At 47.6% G+C, this 21,868-nt stretch overlaps 9 protein-coding genes across 9 annotated transcripts; 1 reads left to right on the top strand and 8 right to left on the bottom strand.

The window, feature by feature from the left end:
- Positions 1-931: 931 nt before the first annotated feature.
- On the bottom strand, positions 932-3,183 carry BDV27DRAFT_166168 (SGNH/GDSL hydrolase family protein; the record flags this gene model as incomplete). Its single annotated transcript, XM_032074120.1, has 8 exons — positions 932-1,755; positions 1,804-2,040; positions 2,196-2,289; positions 2,352-2,439; positions 2,562-2,686; positions 2,736-2,788; positions 2,846-2,895; positions 2,991-3,183. 8 exons carry the CDS (start codon positions 3,181-3,183, stop codon positions 1,423-1,425), a joined length of 1,173 nt encoding a protein of 390 aa, XP_031932309.1. The 3' UTR covers positions 932-1,422.
- Positions 3,184-5,848: 2,665 nt separating this feature from the next.
- Positions 5,849-7,838, bottom strand: BDV27DRAFT_121267 (major facilitator superfamily domain-containing protein). Its single transcript, XM_032065321.1, has 4 exons — positions 7,551-7,838; positions 7,406-7,496; positions 7,131-7,354; positions 5,849-7,058 (listed from the first exon to the last, which is right to left on the bottom strand). The coding sequence occupies exons 1-4, from the start codon at positions 7,669-7,671 to the stop codon at positions 5,989-5,991; spliced, it is 1,506 nt and encodes a 501-aa protein (XP_031932308.1). The 5' UTR covers positions 7,672-7,838; the 3' UTR covers positions 5,849-5,988.
- Positions 7,839-8,108: 270 nt separating this feature from the next.
- On the top strand, positions 8,109-10,134 carry BDV27DRAFT_17592 (NAD(P)/FAD-dependent oxidoreductase). The gene is made up of 3 exons (XM_032075916.1): positions 8,109-8,596; positions 8,653-9,612; positions 9,667-10,134. Exons 1-3 carry the CDS (start codon positions 8,311-8,313, stop codon positions 9,813-9,815), a joined length of 1,395 nt encoding a protein of 464 aa, XP_031932307.1. The 5' UTR covers positions 8,109-8,310; the 3' UTR covers positions 9,816-10,134.
- A 54-nt stretch (positions 10,135-10,188) lies between these two features.
- BDV27DRAFT_166163 (histidine phosphatase family protein) lies at positions 10,189-11,190 on the bottom strand (the record flags this gene model as incomplete). Its single annotated transcript, XM_032074119.1, has 4 exons — positions 11,041-11,190; positions 10,603-10,981; positions 10,317-10,526; positions 10,189-10,255 (listed from the first exon to the last, which is right to left on the bottom strand). The coding sequence occupies exons 1-4, from the start codon at positions 11,087-11,089 to the stop codon at positions 10,189-10,191; spliced, it is 705 nt and encodes a 234-aa protein (XP_031932306.1). The 5' UTR covers positions 11,090-11,190.
- A 780-nt stretch (positions 11,191-11,970) lies between these two features.
- On the bottom strand, positions 11,971-12,926 carry BDV27DRAFT_153298 (HpcH/HpaI aldolase family protein; the record flags this gene model as incomplete). The annotated part of the gene is made up of 4 exons (XM_032071757.1): positions 11,971-12,233; positions 12,287-12,522; positions 12,572-12,723; positions 12,777-12,926. 4 exons carry the CDS (start codon positions 12,924-12,926, stop codon positions 11,971-11,973), a joined length of 801 nt encoding a protein of 266 aa, XP_031932305.1.
- A 643-nt stretch (positions 12,927-13,569) lies between these two features.
- Positions 13,570-14,765, bottom strand: BDV27DRAFT_121263 (zinc-binding alcohol dehydrogenase family protein; the record flags this gene model as incomplete). The annotated part of the gene is made up of 2 exons (XM_032065320.1): positions 13,570-14,371; positions 14,423-14,765. 2 exons carry the CDS (start codon positions 14,760-14,762, stop codon positions 13,674-13,676), a joined length of 1,038 nt encoding a protein of 345 aa, XP_031932304.1. The 3' UTR covers positions 13,570-13,673.
- Positions 14,766-15,485: 720 nt separating this feature from the next.
- BDV27DRAFT_141421 (RraA family protein) lies at positions 15,486-16,862 on the bottom strand (the record flags this gene model as incomplete). Its single annotated transcript, XM_032069816.1, has 1 exon — positions 15,486-16,862. The coding sequence occupies one exon, from the start codon at positions 16,860-16,862 to the stop codon at positions 15,486-15,488; it is 1,377 nt and encodes a 458-aa protein (XP_031932303.1).
- A 745-nt stretch (positions 16,863-17,607) lies between these two features.
- Positions 17,608-19,536, bottom strand: BDV27DRAFT_141420 (serine hydrolase domain-containing protein; the record flags this gene model as incomplete). The annotated part of the gene is made up of 3 exons (XM_032069815.1): positions 17,608-18,481; positions 18,541-18,979; positions 19,044-19,536. The coding sequence occupies 3 exons, from the start codon at positions 19,534-19,536 to the stop codon at positions 17,608-17,610; spliced, it is 1,806 nt and encodes a 601-aa protein (XP_031932302.1).
- On the bottom strand, positions 19,186-21,166 carry BDV27DRAFT_121261 (fungal specific transcription factor domain-containing protein). Its single transcript, XM_032065319.1, has one exon. It carries the CDS (start codon positions 21,020-21,022, stop codon positions 19,760-19,762), a length of 1,263 nt encoding a protein of 420 aa, XP_031932301.1. The 5' UTR covers positions 21,023-21,166; the 3' UTR covers positions 19,186-19,759.
- Between the last annotated feature and the right edge of the window lie 702 nt (positions 21,167-21,868).

The following is a 21,868-nucleotide window of genomic DNA, read 5'->3' as shown; positions in this document are numbered from 1 at the left end:
AAATATAGGCCAAGGTATATATAGTAGCACAGGCGTCTCTTTATATGCGATGTCTCTACGCAATCCATATCGGACACTGCAGTCCCCGAACACCGACCTGTTACACGAACCGAATTGTCCATCGGAACTACTCCGTACGACACGGGATAATATGCATCTATATGGGCAATGAGGTTTCTTGCGTGCGTGTCTTATGGGCTCAACCCGGCGTTCGGTAGTCGTTAGGGCCGATGATGGAGATCGGTCGCTGCGGTCTTTCTCGGGTTTTGTCGGGTTTTGGGAATGGATGTAAGTATAGCTTACCTTGGAAATGCAATTGTGGCACCACGCCTCGTCTATTCTCTTTTTTAGATATATTAAGTCATAAGCAGCAGCTTAAGGGAGGCAATGGGCTAATAATATAGAATATTTTTTAGTTATCCGTCTCTATAAAGTGTAAAAATATACGACGGCGTCCGTTGCATGGATGTCGGGATAAGCTCTAGAGTCCTAAGCTTATTGCTGATGAATGCATTCATCCTTAGCCTAGGTGTAATCTATGCATCTGTTTTAGCGGATTAAGGTGTAGAACAAGACAAAACCCATGAGTGAGTGGTCTGATACGATACCTGGTAATGATATATATATCTTGGCCGTGACCGTCTAATCATGGCTAATAACGGCATATCTACACTTCTTTCTATGAGACTAGTTAGGTATTCAGTTCCCAAACTAATACAGTCCTATGATCTTCTTGACAGAGAAATGAATCCCAAGAGCAAGTTGTCTCCATCAGTTAGGGCCCAAAGGGTCCTGTGAGATGGCCGGAAGATAGCAGCAAATGCCAAGGCTTCGGCTGCCAAAGACGCTAGATGAAAGCGGTTAGTTCCCACATCATGGACTAGTATAAATTCTTCCCGTCCGCCGCGAGTTTTCCAATGTTTTCCTCTTTCTTGTTTTACCCGGCAAAAGGGAACACCACCTGCTTTAATGCAAGCAGTTGTTCTACCCTACAATCGCAACCTGATACATACAATGCCGAACTCGTAGACTGGTCGCTAGTGATCCAGATCATCATTTCTTCTCAGGGTATTAAACCCCAGCCGCGACAAGTCCCTCATGGCCAATCATCCATGTGCGAGCGTCGTTAGCTGTCTGCCTCTAAATACCCAAAGCAATGGATAACAATAAGCATGTTGGCGTTTCCTACGAGCGACTCGCATTGTCTCTCGATGATCTTGTCGTGCGTCAGCATGAAAGTCGTTATCCTACATCCTTAAACTACATTGTAAACTTGGTAGAGAATACTGGCGCTGGAAGCCAACTTGGACACGAGATATTGTGCTCTGGTGACCAAGACCGGCATCTCTGCGGACCTGCATTTGCAAAGTCACTATCTATTCTTCCAGAACGCGTTTGTTCTATGAACATAATGCCAGGGGATCAGATTAATGGACCAGAGAAGACCGACCGTTTGTAGCTCTCTTGGTTATTCCAATAGGTGGTGTCATGCTGCACCTCTGGTCCGGTGGCTCCAAACTCCCATCCAAGTTTGATCTTCGTCCACTGCATGAGATGGCTTGCAATTTTCAAATGTCCAAAATCCGTTGGATGGCCGCCCGGTGAGATGTCGTTGTGTTGCAGAATGCCCTTTGTGTCGAAATAATGAACGTATCCATCCTTTTCGAAGTGCTGGTATACGTTCTGTACTTCGGACTCATAGAACGGTTTCTGCACCCAGGTTGAGCCGGACTTGACGAAATTACCCCAAAGTGACTATTGAAATCAGCATAAACCGATTGACACGTGAGAAGAATGGCATACCATGAGGACAATCTGCGCATCAGGCCAGACGCTATGCACATTCTCCACCATTTTAACGTAGCTCTGGTAGTAGTCGTCGCCGGGGATATCGTTTCCGGTCCTACCGTCGTTCGTGCCCAGGTTGATGATTACCAGGTCGGCCACCCGATGAGCGGTGAAATTCCACGATTCAGGTTTATCACCGAAAGCTGCATTCGCGCGGTCGCCTACGTCTGAGGCACGGGACCATTGGTACGTCTGGGATGGTCAATAACAATTGTTTTGTGGGGAAGGAGAGGTATACCATGCCGCGAGCATCGCCACCATAACATTGCTTGTCTACCAAGCATATTCCGGGGTAGGCCTGCGCTAGTTAGAATGACGATATCATGTAAAATTAGAGGCGCACATACAGTAATTGTATATTCAGCATTGCCCAAACCAGCCGCGAAGTTGAAACCCCACGAGGCGAGACCCTCGTAAGTAGCGTACTGCCCTGATGCGAGCCTTCAATGCGATGAAGTGAGCAAAGTCTACTAGCCTTGTCCAGAGGGTGCAAGACAACTCACGAATCTCCAATGATTTCCACCGTCCTATTGAACTCTGTGGCTTTTACCAACCGCGCATCCGAAGCAATGGAGACGCCATCAATTTGGACTGTGTGGATGGTCAGTAACGAACATCAAGTCAGACAGGTGAAACTTATCCATAGCCCCAATTTGTGACTAACTCGGTTAGTATTTGTATGTATTGTATAACGTCCCATCCTATTCACATACCTCGCATTTCAAATATCTTGTCATCCGCATACTCTGTTTCATTCAGTGCCGATGATCCAGGCTTGACAAACTGATACGCCGAATTGGCCGTAACGTTCGAAAATTCCCAGTCAAGCCCACCAATCCTATTGGAGCAATCAGAAACAGTCTCATAGACAACCCAGACGAGCGTACCGATAAGCAACAAGTACATTCTTAGACGTCTTTTCTCCAAAGCTCATTGCAAGCTACCAAGAATGTCAGCCACCAATAAAACTCAACTCCAAGCTGTAGGAGCTCCCTACCTTATCGCCCGTAAACCCAAACTTAACACCAGGAACACTGCAGCAATTAGCTATCGTAAAGTGGGGAAGAATGGCCAAAACATACGACCACCCTAACAAAGACAATTAGCATCAAATTCTGAACATGACCCAATCTATCACTCACAGGAAGTATAAGTACTATCCCACCGCCCCTTGTACGAGATCTCCGACGCGTCGGCCCCGTAACTCTTCCAAGAACCATCAACAGACACCTCCTCAGCCTGCCCAGGATAAGGATTCAGCCTCTCCTGCCCATTCTCCAAGATCGTCGCAGCGGCCTGGAACGCCCAAGCCAAGGATAACAGCGCAAACCGCATGCTAAACACCAAGATGCAATCGTGCCTCTCAGATCAAACACCCACAGAAGAATCAAATAACCAAAATACACCAGCTAACGAAATCATCAGAATTTAAATCCAGACTAGCGTCATGCAAGGGAACGCACTCCTTTCTCTATACCATTTGCGCAGAAAATCTGATTTCATTTGGTGGCTGGGATGACATGTACTATGTTTATTAGAGGTTCATTCAGCTGTGCGATGGCTCGCTGGCTTCCATTTTTGAGCAGCGTAGCTGATTAAATACCGAGTTGGGTGGTCAATCACTTCCTTTCCGGGCGTTTATTGCACAGAGGAGCGAAGCCGAAGCAAGCAATAAAGGTACGTACTCTGGAGTCCTTAAGCAAACCCCACGACAATGATATGATTGGTCAGCTCACCATCTCTCCGTCCAATCGAGGAAGCTGCGCGAAAGGATCTGGATTTTGATTGGACAAGGATTTAAGAGTGACTCCTTCATCTTACATAATCAACTCGAAGACAAATTCAGACAATCTAGGAAGTGCAATCAATTTAGTCCATTCAATTCAAGCAATCTAGGTAGTGCAATCGATTTAGGCCATTCAGGTAATTTTGGTAATGTAATTCGAGGTTATGTGATTCCGCTGCGCATGTCTTGCTAGCACTTGAGCCGGAACCCCCTAGTTTGTTTTTGCAGTGGGCCATGAAGTAATAGATCGCACGTTGGGGACCATGAGTGGGCTGGTGGTTCTGCTTTGCGTTCAATGTCGATCAGGGGTTTGTCTTAGGTTTTAGCAATCTGGAATATGATCTGATCTCAATAGGAGCAAAGGATGGAGAGTTACTGCTTCCTTTCGATTGTCACGAGCGACCACGTGACGTCATGGAAGTATGCTCCCGATTGGGAATTTAGGAGTGACTACGCTGTGGAGACTCGGATGATCATAACTATACGTATAGGGTAGTCCTTGGGAATGCCTTGGGAATGTGCTCCATGAATATATTCTGAGAAATTCTGCAGTCATATGTGAATACTGCTATATTGCAGAAATTTTTCACTTGTTGTTCAGCTACCCAACTTACCTTATGTAGTTCCATTCACGTATCGGGATCATCCTATGTGGTTAGTATTACTGGTACTGGGAAATATGCCGGCGCTGGAATGAATGTACTGATTCAGTAGAGCAGTTAATGAGATGACGTCTCTCATGCACTGAAGGAACCACTGACAAGCGGCTGGATTGAATACAGGATGCCTTTATAACCAATTCTTGTTCTCTCCCCCTCCCTCCTTTCTTTCTTTCTTTCTATCTATCTTTCCTTTTTGCTTCAAGAACTCATCGAGTCAGGCTTTCGAATCCCAACCCATCAAGATAAAAATCAACTGATATGTGAACAATGAATAGACCCAATCATGTATCACTTGCCCAACTCCGCGAGGCAATCCTTGTAACTAGATATGGGGCGCAGCCACCTCTCGACGAGGAGTATTCTGCAAGCCGCGACCAGAGCGCGTTTCTGCTGTTCGTTGGATACATTTCTGGTGGATTGAGTCAAAATTCAATCATAACGAGACCATAGTTAGTCTTTACAAGGCAAAATCACTCATCACCCGGGACGTAATCCTCATGAGACTTTGAGTGATAGCCTAGGCGTGGGCTTTAGATATATACGGATGAAAGTGGACGTAGACGCGTCGATATAACTATCGAGTATATTGCAAGTGCCTTGGGGCAAACCCGGAATTGGAATATGTTTATGCTCTCACACCATTTGGTACGATGTGCCGTGCATGGTGGTGCTATAAAGACGATGATCACCTTCAGCCTTTATTCGGTACCTATGTGTTGGCAGACCGTAGCCAGTATAATGAGCTACACTCTTCATATGTCCACCTAATCAGTCAGACCGCACAAACAATGAGAGCTGTACCTACGTGCAGATCTTCCAGATCCTAAAAGAACATATCGGCGCAGGATTATGTTCAGGGGAAATCTTTGGTCCACAGATGTTTCCCGGACGGAACCCAGCCCCAGAGTTCAGTAGATGGACGATCACCTAATCGAATGATGTTAGTTTCTTCGGAACCTAAAACATACTGCCAGAATAACGGAAAACCAGGCAACAGTCCCACGAAGCGTCGAAAGACGGCACCTGACAACATCGCAGAATGCCTCCTTTGCTGTACATGGTAAGGCCACTGATGCCACTTCTATGCCAAACTTCCGCGACACCCTTCGCTCTGTTGTTGGAGATATTCGTCTCATACTCGTACGACCTATCATGCTTTTGCACCTCTCAATTTGGAATATGATAGTAGAGACCATGCATACATAAGGAAACAACCCCTTATACACGTTCATCCATGTTCATCCCCACTGTACACAAAACTGACCTCTGAGAGGAATCATTTAGTTGTTGGGCTGTCACTTAGTGCCTTCCGGTTAACTCAAGTTGCTGAGTCTAGCACCTATCGCCTTTGAAGGGCATATCTGTCGGCGCGCCTAAGCCAGGATGCCTTTTATGTGTTCCTACGCGTCTATTAGCCCAGGAATAAAAGGTCTATGTCGTGAATCTCTATCTAGATTAGCATTCCTTAGCCGCTATATGTTTCACTATATATACAGCTTAGTATCTTAGTATTGGTTTACTCTAGTCGGCAATCGCAGGGACTTTGAATTAAAACCATAATGGCATAGTGAGATTACCCTATTCTAGTGCAGACTATAAAACTATGCCATATAAGCTTAGTATCTTGAAGTATGGATATTTGCGTTTTTACATACATATAACATGCCTGGGAATTTTTATGCCAAGTTGAATCTACTCATCTACCCTCGTAGTCGGCGTCTTCCGATCCGCATCCCTTGACCGCTCTTCATCATTCTTCAATGAGCCACCCGCAACTACCTCGGCATCTATGGCATTCTGAAAAGCCACACGTTTCGGCAATAAGTATCGTACATCGATGAAGCGCAGAATACAAGTCATGACGATGACGAGAACCAACAACGCAAGAGCACTTTGCCAACCGTACCGATAATACGGGGCCTGAGAGGCCGGCCAGACCAGGACCTGTGACCAGGCCGAAATCGCATAGTATCCGGCGACTGCAACACCGACGACGAGAGTGCGCGCTTCCGGGTCTTGCGGGATAAGGTCAGCAAGCCAGGCGAAGATAAGCGGCGCGGTACCGAGACAGGTGTGTGCGATGAAATACGACGCGTATGCGGCGGATACGTCGACCGATGTAGGATGTCGCGTCCAGATGCTCATGATGATACATGGGATTATTCCGATGATACCTTGCAGGACGATGAGTGTCCATCTCGTTTCGAGGAAGTCTGAGAGTAACGCCCACACCCATACGAAGACCACGTTGATGGCTGAACCGCCGATGGGGATCGCGTTCACCTGGGATACACTCCATCTTGGACTGCCATCTGGTCTTTTGAGAGCTTTCAGGAAGAGCGAAAAATAGACGTAGCCGTAAGTTCCCAGAACGGTTGCGATATATAACACCGCGATGAAGTAGACCACCCAGCCAGAAAATGTGCGCTTGACACCAGCCCAAGTCATCCTCTTCGGCTCGGCGCGGCCGTTGCGCGCTAGTCGCTCCATGGAGAGTTCGGCGTGTACTTTCTTAAACCAGAATGCACGGGGGTTTGGCTTGTTTGGCAGATCAGGAATCATGAAGAACCCTAAAAGTCCCCACACCACAGTGATAATGGCGTTGATAACGAACAGCCACCGCCAACCCGCTAGACCATGATGTCCCTCCATGGTGTTGGTGATGGCAGTTTGTAAAGCACCGGACATCATCTGTCCCGCCGCCTGACACGATTGATAGAATCCCATGCGTTTCGCTAGCTCGGTGGGGGTGTACCAGTACACTATAACCTGTTGGTCTTGGCTTATAATTGTATGGTGCAGATATCAGGAAAAACGGAAATGGCTTGACCTACTAAATAAGGTCATCATTCCAGGCCACGCGCTACTTTCACAGAGACCGAGAAATACTCGCAGAACGTATATCTGCTTTGCACTGTTACACATAGCGATTAGTCCGGTTAAAACGCCCCAGGCGATTTCCAGACCAGGTAACCAGAAACTGGGTCGGACGTAGGTCAGAATGATTTGAGAGGGGATGAGCATGACGCAGTAGGCGGCATTGAAGTACGTTGTGAAGCTGAAGAAGTTAGCGATATGCTCAAGTGTCGTGATAGCTTCTTTTACACACAGATTCAGCTCGTTCCCGAGCAGATTCAGGTCTTCTTTCATGCCGGACACGTAGGCATTGTTGATGTTCTGTTGGTCTAAATATTTGATAACTGTGTACGTTATTAACCCTGGGATATTATAGAATTTCTATCTGCATTGCTTACCTTGAGAAAGACAGCCAAAAGTCAACAGAAATATGTCCAGCCGTCGAACAAGCGCTTTCTCATCTGGGGAGCGAACATGATGCCTTGCCAACGCCGTGCGACGAAACTTAAAGGACACCATTGCTATGCTCGAAGAAACAAAAATCGACAAAAGAAACAACAATCACTTCCGAAAGGAATCTTCACCAATTTATTGCAGTCTATCTTCACGATCCACGTGGTGCATTTGGGATACGAAGCTCCACCAAGACCACTCACATCAATGCCGATCCCCTTGCATGAGCAAATGCCGTTTTCGGACGTGTGACCTTAAGGAAGAATCAAAAGATTAAGCGTGATAAGAGACGGCGATGACCACCAATCGTGACGCTGTTCGCCACATACCCCGTAATATCTCGGCAGGATTCCATGGCCAAGACTACTGATAACTGGGACTGCTTGAAATACCCCGCTCAATGAGGGCTATCGGCGTGCACGGTTCACATTGAAGGTCCAAGCGATAGCCGACCCGATCAGCGAACTCTCAAGGTTAATCCCAACTTTAACAAGTATTTGAGATGATGACAAGACTCCTGTAGTAATTGATCATTCGTCGCGGCCGTTATCGCAGTATACAATATCTTCTAAGTTTCTAGTTTATATCCACCAAGCTACCACATAAGAAACCACCCTTGGTAAAGCATTAGTATCTCAAGCTTCGCAAAGCTTCGCACAGCCTTGGCACTATTTTTATTTACCTTTTGTTTACATTCACACAACCATGTCCTCCTCATCTCGAGATGGGTCCAGCAGAAGTTTGCCTAACAAAACCCCCTGTCTCAGTTTCTGGCAGCGAACAACCCGTTCATTTCCCCTGCTACATGCGAATCGAAACACAGCTGTTCCTTCTAGGTCCAAGTACGTAGTTATTGGCTCTGGGATCTCCGGTGGCCTCGCAGCATTCGAACTTATCGAGGCTGGTGTCAAAGGGGAGGATATCATAATTCTCGAGGCGCGAGAGGCAGCAAGTGGTGCAAGCTCGCGAAATGCAGGACACGTACGACCAGGTACGCATCTATATTGCGATGTCATTTTAACCTTTCCATTTTTAATCGGCCGATAGATGCATTCCGGGGATTCAGTGCATATGCAAAGGTCCATGGCGAGGAACAAGCTCTAAAGATAATTGCCAACGAGCGCCTCGTGCTCGAGAAGGTAGATGAATTTACTAAGAAACAAAGAGTCCAGTGCGACTTCAACCTGACCACAACATTCGACGTATGCATGACGCCCGAGTTTGCAACGTATGAAGCCGAAAGCTTCGAAGCGTACAAAGCTGCAGGAGGCGATGTCTCACACATCAAGTTCTATGAAGGCCAAGAAGCGCAAACAAAGACGAAAGTAAAAGGCGCTGTCGCAGCATATGAGTGGCCTGCTGGATCCAGTCATCCGGCGAAACTCGCGCAGTTTCTCCTCCAGGCGGTTGTAACTCGCGGGGGCAGATTGTTCACGTTCTGCCCAGCTACGGAACTGAGGCGCAATGAATCGGAGCCAGAGCTCTGGGATGTGCATACTCCGCGAGGGGTCGTTACAGCGGAACGGGTAGTCCATTGTACGAACGCTCATGCAGCACTCTTGTTGCCACATCTGGAGCCTTATATCCAGCCGAACCGCGCTCAGGCGCATAGCTTAATCCCCGCTCCCTCGTTCGCAGCCGGGAATTCCCTTCAGGAAACCTTTTCGCTGCGTTATAGTCTACATCACTTCTACTCTTTAATTCAAAGGCAGAATGATGGTACACTCGTCCTGGGTGTGTCGCGATCGAACCCTACCCTCAGTGAGGAAACACGAGCTAGTGTTTATAGCACAGACGATACGAGCTATAACGAGGAGATAGTCCGAGATGCTCTCCAAAGCTTCAACAAGATATTTCCTGAGTTTGATAGCGCGAATGCCGTGCATGGGGAGGGTCTGGATCACGCCTGGACCGGAATCATCGCCATGACGACCGACTCCGTACCGTTCGTTGGGGCAATTGAATCCCTGCCGGGGCAATATATTTGCGCTGGGTTCAATGGGCATGGTAAGTTTTAACTCTACCTATTGTGGGAACGGACTCAGTGCTGAGATATAACAGGAATGGCACGTATATTTACTTGTGCGCCGGGGGTTGCCAAAATCATGCTTGGAAAGGAGTGGGGCGATACAGGTTTGCCTGAATGTTTTAGATTCAATGAAGAGAGGCTCTCCAGACTGTCTACAAATACTGTGGGGTCTGTGTGGTGAATTCATAGATGATTTTGATTGATTGGTGGTCTGCAGGTTGTGGGTTTGAATTTCGAAGATAACGGACTATGAAGACTTTTGTCATTTTAGACCAAATGTGATTGTGGATAGAGAAAATACCTGCATTTGTTTTAATGGCCGGTGCTTGTATTTTGGTCGCGGTGATACCCGTAGTCCTATTTACAAGCCTCCGACATTCAGATGTGCAGCAGATCTCTCGAAAAAGAGACTCGCAGGTTCGGATGATGCCAGAAGACCTACACTGAGCTTTGATCTAACAATATAAAACAGAAACACCCTCCTGTGTGCGAAATATGTGTCATATCTTTCATTTGTCTATACCGCAAGGTCTATACAATTTAAATGTGTCCAATCATTCTTCCAATGGGAATCCATATCCGACCATCAGAGCAGGCTCATCAATACTATGGTGTTGGTAGCTGTACGCAAGTCAGAAAATGTCAACTAGATGGCCAGTAGGGGAGTGAAATTATTTCCTACCTCAAAACACCAACGGCACCAGGTTCGAGCATCATGGAAAGAGGGAACTCCATGGGGTATCCAAGCCAGCGTTTGGTAAAAGCGCGAAGCAAGTGGCCATGAGCAACTAGTAGCACGTCACAATGCTTCTCGCCGTGCATGTTGTCTTTGTGGAGCTCACGGATCTCTTTAATGAGATTGTCAATGCGGTCCGTGACTTCTTGAGGAGACCTAATTAATCCGGTTAAACGTGCTCATGGCAAATATAAAGCCAATTAATCTAGTCGCCTATGGAAAGGAGACTTACTCTCCATCCTCACAGCCATCGCGCCAGATATCCCATTCCTGCTCGGTATCCAGACCGTGCTCTTTGCGCAGGGCCCGGATCTCCTTCGTTACCAGTCCTTCGTAGATACCGTAACCCCACTCAGCCAGTCTGTCAGTCTCACTGACTTTGTTTGTATCTCTCAGTTCCTGCTTAGCAGCATCAGAGAAAGCAATCTCGAAAGTCTGCATCGCCCGCTTGCGAGGACTAATATAGATATGCGCCAGATGGGCCGGGTCAATCAGTTTGCCCGATCCAACAATCATCTTGCCAGAGGCAAGGACTTGCTTCTCCCCATCTTCCGTGAGTTCCAGCTCAGTGACACCGGTGTACCGGCCATTCTTGGACCACTCCGTCTGCCCTGGAATAGGGGTCAGTGTAAGACCCCACGGTGACTATTTCTACTCTATTCGAACATACCGTGTCGGTAGAGGAAGACACGAGGTGTACCAGCGTCCTTGTCAGGCATTGTGCAATTATATCACGAGTAGGTTAATATGTTGCTGGATTGCGAACCAATTCTCGAACAGCTATGGAGGTCAATTGTCCGGCAAAAGTGCGGGTCCGCGGGGTGGGAAAAAAAAAAAAAAAAAAAAACCGCCGCCCCAGTTATTGACCTTCACCGGTGCCCACTACGTATACTAGCCCCATACAACCCGGCCAATCGAGAGGGATATGATAATCTCGTGCACTCCGGTAGGTGTATGGCTCTGTGTTGATAAAATCAAAATTATGTGGTTGGATCTACTGTACCGTAAATTCTTCGCGGGGTACTCAAAAGGACTTCTAGATGTAGGACGTCATTTTTGGCCACCCGTTTATTGTATTAGGGTTATTACTAATTATTGGGACTATCTAGAAACTAAACGGTGGAATTTATATATCTTAAATCTAGAATATAAATCAGAAAACTAAAATCTGTACAAGATAACGTTTAGTGATATATATGTGAACTGTCGCGGTGTCTGCCCAGCGAGCCTGTGAGGTGATCTTAATATCTACAGATTTACAGACACGGATAGATCTACACTGCCAAATCTAAATGAATTATCTAAAACCGCTATTAATATTATCTCTAGCAGCCATATGTACTCTAGATATCAATACGAGCTCTAACTCGTGGCAGGCTTGCGTTGCGGATTCCTCATAGGCGGATGTTTGTATGAATAGACCTCCGCAAGAGTCTTACATGTACTGATCCCAGCTGCAAAATAACGACTTCAACTTGGATCCTCTTCCGCATATAGAATAATTCCTTGTCCTTGCTCCAAGCCAGTGTATATTAAAGGACACAGAACGCAAAGTGGCTGGATTACAAAAGCATGTGTTACTCCTCTACCCTGCAATCACTCACGAGCGCGCAACTTGCAACTCAGTGGTATACCAATTTTGAATGGCCCTAACGTCATAACTCATTGCCACGGTATCAAACACTTTCAGATGCTCCTTGCACGAAGCCCCATCGTTCGATAATCGGCTGACCCATTTACCATGCTTTCTGGCCGCCGCTACGATCTTGTCGATAGCGTCGATAAACTCGGGCTCAGTGCCTTTTGCAGGAACATACCCGAGGAGTGATAGGGCAAGATCGTTCGGCCCAATGAAAATCATATCTTACCGGAAATTAGCGATACCATATTTAGGATATGTAGGGTCAACCACTAACCGACACCAGGAACAGCACAGATCGCGTCAACATTCTCAACCCCGGCTTTCGATTCGATCTGAACACAGGTAATGAGCGTCTCATTCGCCGTTTTCATGTATGTTGGCATGTCGACGCCGTGAGCGATAGCTGGAAACGCGGAGCCTTGCCCTCGAAGTCCCTGGGGAGGGAATTTCGCATGAGAGACAACGGCCCTGGCTTCTTCGGCTGTGTTGATTTGAGGTACAACGATACCGCTTATAGCCATTTTAGTACTGGAATGCTAGGATTGGTATTATCACTTACTGTACACCAGCATCCAAAGCTCTTTTAATCAAATCCGCATGGGTCATTCTAAGACGGACAAGCGGCGATACTCCTAAAGAGGCTATGGCGGCAGTCGAACTGTGCATGGAATCATCGCTTATATGGCCATGCTCACAGTCGATGATGATGCCCTTTACTATTATCAGCTGAGAAATTAAGCTACAGAAAAATGGGGAATGCTTACATCAACACCGGTCTGAGCTACAATTTGGGCTGTGCGAAAGGACGGAAGTCCCAGGAAAGTCATGATAGGTTTGGAGTTGGCTCGCAGAGCATTGAGAAGGCGTAACTGCGGGTTGTGAATCGCGGTTGTTATGGCTGAAGTATATGACATGTTGCGCTTTGCGTGTTCTGTGATGGATCGACCGAAGCCCTAAGACAGGTGTTACGAAGGCGTTTAGAAGAGATAGCGCTGGAATATGAAAAACGAAGCAATCTAGATTAATGATACAGTGGACAGCGGTATTGATCGCAAGAAGAACTTTGGACTTCAATTATAATACTCACATTCACTGTATGGAAGAGCAATCGAGATATCCCGTATTCAATATCGGGGAAATAACTCTATACCGACGGCAAAACCAAAAGATCCCGTTGAAAACCTCTAGCACGGGCCTCGGCAAAAGTCCTCCAAGATGGTGTGTGGACCGTAAATGTGGTCCTTCTAATGCTAAAACTAACTAAATCGGCGGTACTTTTACAGATCATACTGAATTGCATTTTTAAATAGGCTTAGATTGATGTCTTATGTCACAGTGTTACTATATAGATATGATCGGGGGCAGATCTAACCGTACGGTCAGATCTAGCGGAAAGTGTGCCTGCCCCGACACATGTTCTCTCATTACTATATTAAAATTGGATTGAATTAAACCTAACAGGCCTGAATTTAACTAGGAATAAATTAATTTATGAAAGCCATACTATATGAAACTTAAATGAGACTTAATACAAGCCTTAGCAGAGAATATATAAAGTAGACTAATATCGCTGTAGATTAAGTTTTTATCTAGATTGACCTATGGAAAAGCTGACCCAAATCCAACCTGCGGATCGCTCTAGGTATTTTCAATACTGCACCCTAGAGACCTGGTGTATCGGCGATGCGCACTACATACTTTACTGCGGAAGCATTGCCAGCTTGCAGGTCTTTCAATGCTCCTTCAAGCCCCGCCAATCCGTTGGGGCGCACCTCGTAAGGATGGGCCGTGAACCAACCCTGGCCCAATCCCCTCCCGAAAAGAGCGAAGAATGCAGCGCCAAACTCGATGTTACCGACCGTCTTTCCTGCAGCTGCAGGTTGGTGAACTGACCCAACTTTTGTGGTCGACAACTGGACTCCCTCAGGGATTTCCTTGGAATTGATTCCTGGCAGGACCACAGTTATCTTCGCCGGTGCAGTAAGCACTGCGCCTAGGTTGTGGTAGGACCCCTTCTCGGAGACAGCGTCATATGCATAGTGAATTGGCAGGCCACCGGCAGCAGCTTTGATATTTTTGCGCACTGCTTCATCCCCTTCACGGTAGTCGATAATTGTATCGCCCTTGGAGTGGTCAATCAGAGTCTCGACGTACGAGGCGCCTTTGCCGGCCACTGCGATGATAGGGTGGATATTTGAGAGACGAGCCAGTTTGATCGCGAAAGCTCCTACAGCTGAAGAACCGCCATATACAACTAGAGGCAGCGACTCCGTTGCAGGATTCCAAGGAAGCGGCAATTTCAGCTCCTGAAAAAGTCCAATAGCTGCCGTCATAGCAGCAAGAGGAATCGTGGCAGCCTCTGTTTGATGTTAATTGGAGTATAAAAGTAAATAGATAAGATCCCTCAGACCTTCAAAGCTGGTTTTCTCGGGCAGGTGGAAGGTTGTGTGGGCCCAGGCAATTGCATACTCTGCATAGCTGCCCCCAGGTGTAAGCATTTCATGGAAAGCGGCCACCCTATCGCCCTTCCTGAAATTTGGTACTTCCTCCCCCACAGCCTCAATATAGCCAGCAATATCATCACCCTGGTTTGCAGCAGGTGCATCTGGCAGCCATATTGGCAATTTCCAATCTTTTGGGTTAGTGCCAGATACAACCACCTTGATCAACACTTGGCCAGGCTTCACGACGGGAATTTCAACGTCGCGGACCGCGACAGTGACTGCTTTGTCGACAACAGCTTCCTTCATTGTTCTGAATTTCTGTTCAGTTGGAGATGAATGGCAGCATTCACCACGCTTCTTTTTATCACCGGATGTTTTCGGAGGTCCGGTCCCGAATCTGATTTGTAAGCAGCTGGCTAGTTATTCTGAATAACTAAACATCGATAATATTATACAGGTTTATGCAAAGCATAATACCATATTTTACGACCTTCCTAGTCCACCATCCTCAGGGACTTAGATGTTTGGTTGCTTGGCTTCTATTTCTATTATCCTTTAAACGGAGATCTATAAGGCAATTGGAGACAACTATACTAGTTAGTTCTGTTTCTGCGACAATGCAGTACCTTAGGAGAGGATTAGGAGTATCTTATAGTAATTATCCTCTTCCCAATTCTCTCAGTCAGTAAATGGGAGAAAGCCGAGACTATCTGATTGGGTCTGGATGTAAGTTTGTCTTGTGTGGATGGAAAGGGGTTTCTGTCACGCGATGTGTATAAGGTCTTCATTCATCCTTGATCATGTATAGACTCAACCTTAGATTTCAAAAATCTTCTGCAACAATCGACACCTTGATAGATTATTAAGACCCCTTCATTCTGTTAATTAGCTTGTATTTCTAGCTACGGTTTCTTATAGGATCAGGTATCAGTTTCGTAATAATCTCGTAGGACACCCTCCGACAGTCAACTATGCTGGCGATGTCGTTTCACCTTCGACAACTCCAAAAGACTTCTGTTTAGCTAACCCTTACCCCTTCCGCTGCAGCGTGTGATATCCAAGCTTCTCTCGCGCCTCGGCAATTGTAGCACCATCGGCAATCATTTCTCGGATACCGGCTTCACTCTGTTCTATCCTTCGTGCGACTTCGGCCACCTCACGGGCTCGGTCTCGCGGGACAATAACGACACCGTTTGCATCGGCGACAACAATGTCGCGAGGGTTGACACGCACCTTGCCGATGCCGATCGACTCGTTGACACCTCCCACTTGAACTCGATCCTTGCCGGTTCGCATCCAACGTCCAGCGGTGAAGAGTGGGTAGTCGTCATCGATTGCACGGTTCACATCGCGGCACACACCGTCGATCACAGTTCCAGCAATATCTCGTAAGCCGGCGTACTGAGTCATTATATCGCCCCAGACGGTACAATCTGTGCGACCGCCGTTGTCGATGACTACGACATCGCCTATGGCAACCTCGTCGATGAAATCACCCACACTTCCTGGTGGATCGCTGGCAGGTACGTAACGAACAGTGAAGGCCGGCCCGACGGTGACCTTGTTGTAATCTGTCAAAGGCATAATACCAAATGCTTGTCCAGGAATGCCAAGTCTATCAAGCGCGTCAGAGACCCCAGGGGTGTCTGAGTCGGCGAACAGCGCCACCAACTCTTGGTCCTCGGCACTAGGTCGCTTTGGATTTCGTTTGGAGGCTGGCTCTGCTGGCTCGACTGTTGATGATGGTGTAGTTTCGCGGATGGCCTCAAATTGCTTATCGTGCATAACCTCGGACACTGGCTGACCAGCTCGAACGGCCTCGACCATTCGGGCCTGACGACTGTCGATCCGCTCGCCAAGTTCTAGGACTTCTTCAATGCGCTGGGCCGGGACGAACACTGTCCCGCATCGGTCGGCGATGACATAGTCATCTTGATGGACCGTAACGCCTCGCACCTGCAGTGGTGTGCCTGAGTCGACTTGTACTAAGCGATTGCGCGCGCTGATCATGGTGACGCCACGACCATAAAGAGGGTAGTTGACCTCACGGCTGCCGTCGATGTCACGACTCATGCCATCGATGACGGTGCCACGGATACGCTTCTGTTTCGATGCATTGGCGATGATATCGCCCCAGCATGAGACACCATCTATGCCGCCGGAGATGACAAGAATGCGATCATCCGTCGTTACCGCATCGATGACCGGAGTGAGAAGATGGGTCGTGGGTGCAGCATCAGTTTTGGGGCCTACTTTCACTGTGCTGGCACGTCCAACGATCTTGGGACAGTCCCAGAGTGGTCGCAGACCGTATGTGGCTCCTTTGAGGCCGAGGAAATCCAAAGCATCAGACACCGTGTTGGTGTCGAGCGCTGAAAGCCGGTCTAAGATACTGGTTTGACTCATCATGTCGAGTATAGTGATCGGTATGTAATGAGATCAATGAAAGTCGTTGAAGGTAGAATGGCTCAAGTGAGTACTGGTAATCGTTTATTGCGAAGTGTAGCAAGCATTATTGATATAGTTGTACCGTCATCGGCAGCTGGTCATGTTGCCGAAGCTCGACCAAGCGAGTCAGCTTCGAGACAGGCAGCGACATATGGGTACGGTGGACAACATCAGTATCCTACAGGCCTTTCTCCCCGGGAATTCAGCGAAGACTTCACCCGGTCAAATTCAGATTGTAGCATCGTGGGGCTAACCTGGGGAAAGTTCAGCGCCAGTTGCACCCCCTCAACCCGGGTAAATATTCTGCTGTGGTTCTGGGTGCTAAGAGTCGGCAAGTTGCCATTACACCGATTTGGATGCTTTCTGCTGCCTGTACTTACTGCCTGTCGTTAAACAAAACAAAACAAAACAAAATAAAATAAATAAATAAATAAATAAAAAATAAAAATAAGAATAAACAGTGAGGAGCTGTCGGTGCATATCTGGGGAGGGGTACATATGGATACGACGGCGGTACATATGGACGAAGGCGGCGATGTTATATTGCTGGTCGCGGATAGATGGTCCTATCCTGTAAGCTATCGCCATCATTTAGGAACGAAGATAATTTAATTGCATGTAATAGCATGTAATAAATGGGAGTTACTCGAAACGCAGATACGGAAACATGACCTGGGATGTATGAAGTCTAGAATCTTGGTGTCTAAATATGAGTGGAGTGAGTTGAGTCGCCTTCTCCAATCTCAACCTTATATAGCGTGTCTCTCATCACTCGAGGCTCTATCGCGACGGCGACCCCAGAACGATCCAAATGAACAACAAAATAATCGACAGCGATCTCCCCGTACATTGGAGTATCGACAGAGCTCCACAGCCCAACGCTTTGGTCCATAATCTGGCGTGGGTCAGTCCCGTGACTCCTGTCCCTCTCAAACATTACTCGATATGCCACACGACGAGATCGAATATCTTTGCCTTGAACAGTGGGCATTGATTCTATATTTGTTGCCTGGAGGCGTATCGATTTAATTGACGGACTGCCAGGCTGAGCAGCATAGGCCTGTATAACAGCCTTGAAGTCAACACCGCGATTGACCCACCGCTCCAACATGAGACCATCTGCATCCACGGCCACGGTGAGGCTAGAGTTTTTACTCAGATCAGGCGAGTTATAAGTTCCACATAAGCCATTGCATGCTTCATATAGAGTTTGGTTCTCCATCATTGGGATCAAAGACTGGAGGACAATTTCAGAAGCGACTTTTATAACCGCCGCGCTGCTTGGACCAGCCACAAGTATCGAAAGCGCCACTCCATAGTCCGGGAAGACAATCAGCAGTGAATCATACTGGCCGATACTGCCGGACTTAGTGTAGAGATCGATAGTGCGGCCATGGGAAATTTGACTCTTGGTCCTCCAGATCTCCCAGGGGCTTCCCACCGATAAAGAAGGACTTGAAGTATGGGCGTTCGGCTTCATCCAGCGTCTAGTGTCGACGGGTGAAAGCCTCTTGTTGAGCAGAATACCACGGCCAAACTTTGCCAAATCAGACGATGATGAGTACATCCCTGCTGTACTTGATATCGACATGGTTTAGCAAAGGTCGGTGATACGGGGGTGTCCAAAAATACTTACGGTGTCTCGTCACCCGTGTCTTGATACCACCCGCTCTCACCGTTTGGAATCACCCACGAACCTTCGTCCTTAGGAATTGCAGAAGTGGTAGTTGTCAGATCCAAAGGCTGAAGGACTGAATGCTGTAGCAGTTCATCGAAGCAAGTACCGCTGAGTGTTTCTACAATGTACCCGAGCATTCGGTAGGCAGTGTTTGAATAGACAGGTGTTGTTTGCGGTGCGAAAACTGGAGCTCTTCGAAGTAGACCCTGGAAATATTCTAGAAAGAAGAACGATGAGTACAAATATTGAGAAACAGGAACAAGGAGCTCGGTACCATTGCGATCACATGGGGGCACGCTCGCGTTGCCGCCGCATCGTGGAACATCTTCCGGTGACAGTTGCGGCAGTCCAGCTTCTGACCAGGAGATATCCATATTGGCCAAGTCTCCATAAGAATCTTTGATTAACATTAGCTTTTTATCTCTCTCTCTCTCTCTTATTCTGCTTAACGTGAAACTCACAATCCCTGCCAATACCAGATAGCTGTGAGGCAAGATCTCCGATGGTGATCTTGCTCCAGTCAACATGTGTAACCGAAGTATCATCATGGAGATCAGCAGCGCCTTGAAGTTCGGGAAGATACTTCGTAATGCTGTCGTCCCAGTGCTCCCAGCCGTAATTGACCAAAAGTGTATAGACAGTGAAGAGTTTGGAAATGCTACCAATCCTGTACAAGGAGGTATTGGTCACCTTTTCAGTGCCACCGGCTGACTGATTTAAAAACGGTGAGGAGAAATGAAAATCAAAAAAAGGAGCGTTTTGATCATCCTGGGTGGACAATGCCGTGATGGAGATTGAGGACGAGTTGGCAGTGAACTCTCCAAAGATGCTCTGGCCCTGACGGATGGCCTGAGCCAAGGAGGTGGACAGATTCGTAGTAACAGCGCTCACGTAGGGGGAACTCAAGAGCCCTGATGGTGGCTGAGAAATAGGGCCAAGAAGGAAGCTTGCCATTTCGACTAGATAAACCGGGTCAAGGTAGCTTCCAATGGTAACTGATAAACCAGAAGCTTGAAAGAAATGGAAAAAGATTCTGACAGTTGAGAGGCCGTATAAATACTTGAATCATGTCTCGGATTTGAGAAGTTTGCATTCACGGAGACGGAAGTTCGACGGGACCATCGCGGTACCTTTTCGGTAGGTACTCAGGTTCATAACCAAGCCGAACTTTATGTGCTTAGGATCGGTCGACCAACTCCATTAAAGCATTTAGCTGCTCGTTCACCCGACTGACAACATGCGTGGTGTCCTTGTGGGACGCAGCTTTTGCCGCGGTATCTCGTAGCTTAGTCGCCTTTTTCACGTAATCTTCAGCCCTTTGCCTGGATAGAGCTCTGGAGTGGTTTGTGTGTGCCAAGTTCTCAGCAGCAATCAGTGATCCATCCCGGTCTTGTAGATACAAAAGCTTTCGGGCACGGCTGCAAAACCAGTATGAAGTACCAACGCAAATATTGCGCAGAATGCCTGGAGAGAGATCGACCAGGGGATACCAATTCTGCAATGTTATGGCTTGCCCGCAACCCTTGAAAGTCTCCATATGTTGTATTGTTTGGAAGATCTTGTTGGCTGCCTTCAACGTCTCGTATTCAATACGGAGCTCAAGCATCTCACCTTCAGCAGATGCCTGTTCGTGAATGCCAAACTCCAGGCATCTCTCAATTTCCATGTAGCAATTAAGCTCTAAGAGTGAAATCACTGTCCGGTGCAGCAAATTGTTGCTCGTTGTGCTCGAGGATAGACTATCTCCTCGCTTCGCAGAGTCAGAGTTGATGTCTGCTGTGAGCCGTAGTCGAGACGGGCATGAATCTTGCCCCCACCTGGAGAGCTGCTCATAGAGGTTTACCACATCCTGGATTTTGACTCCCTTGCGTTTAGCTCTAGGACTACAGATTGTGCGTGTTATTCTCCGTGCGGTAGCGGCCAGTGAAAGCATGGTGTCGAGATAACTCCCTGTCTCATGTCCGGTGAAGCTTTCCGTGGGTTTGACATCCTCAATGTCATCTTCTTGTATCCGAGACATGACTCCACGATCAAGACAATAGAAGGCATCTAGTCCGTATACGTGCCACAGCAGAAGTGCTTTGCGCTCCGCGGTTCGTTCCAGCGTTGGAGGGCATTGGATCTGGTACTGCAGCGTCATTAAGACAAGAGATTCGTGCGTCAAGAACAAGGTCCCCAGCTGCGAGTGAAGCTGGGCAGGGATGTCCCCGTCTGATTCATAGGCAAAGCCAACCATGAGTGCCAGCGCTTCAATGTCATCAAGTCTAATGGTTTTCTGAGCAGGTGCAACATTTAGCGCCTGCAGAAATGCTAACCTGAATCCAGAAGCAAATTGCTGCTGCAAGTTCCACTTGTCCGAAACGTGGAGAAAAGGACAACCTCGACAAGCCACCGCAAAAATGAGGGTAGAACTACTTTGGTGGTTCTCGTAGTCAGCCATAAATGCGTCCCTGTGGATTATGGGCAGAACTAGAGCTGCGTAGTCAAAGTATGCAGCGAGGGCTGCTTCTAGGGTGCTGGAGTCGATTCCTTGGAGCTTGAAAGGGCTTTGATTTGCTGTCGCTCCTTCCGTGCTGTCGCTTCCATGTTGTAGACTAGGGTCTGACAGGTCATCCAGATTGACCATTGATTCTGAAGGGTTACATTCTTGCACGAACACCTCATTCAGAAACGAAACGCTCTGCGAACTGAGTTCAAAGTCCAGGTCTGTCCACAACGACTCGCTGGTCGACGCGTGCAAAGGAGAGTTGATATTAGCATCTGGAGTTGAGTTTGAAGCCATAGTGGTTTGTGGCGATGGTAGTAACGAGGTACTCCCATTTAGAGGCTGAGTAAATTTGCCCCCCTCGTTCAAGGATGACTGGGGGAGAATCGAGGCCCGGGTGCTTCGCTCCAATTCCGCACTATTGGGGCTCATCCTGCAGCGCCTGTGGATCCGCACATCATCGGAATCCAAAGTACATGGATTCTGCCGTAGATCACATTGAGAACACGAGCCATTGCCCTCTCTCGCGCGAGATGCCCGATCGCATTTAATTTTGCGCCGAAAGCAAAAGTCGCACGACTCACGCTCCAGCCCTCGTTTCAACGACATTGGGATTTGATGGCAACAAATCTCATAGACACATCCGGCAACCGAGTCGACAGAAGTAGACCCCTGAGGCGTGTTAAATCTAGAGGTGACGCGAGGAAACTGAGAGAGGCATGAGTTAAGCTCATCTGGAGGCGAATGGATCTATCTAGACTAGATACACAAACATGGTCACATGACCATCTTGAGGCTAAA

The sequence above is a fragment of the Aspergillus caelatus genome (assembly GCF_009193585.1).
Source record: "Aspergillus caelatus strain CBS 763.97 unplaced genomic scaffold BDV27scaffold_14, whole genome shotgun sequence".
NCBI lineage: Eukaryota > Fungi > Ascomycota > Eurotiomycetes > Eurotiales > Aspergillaceae > Aspergillus > Aspergillus caelatus.
This window is presented reverse-complemented; position numbering and strand designations above follow the sequence as displayed.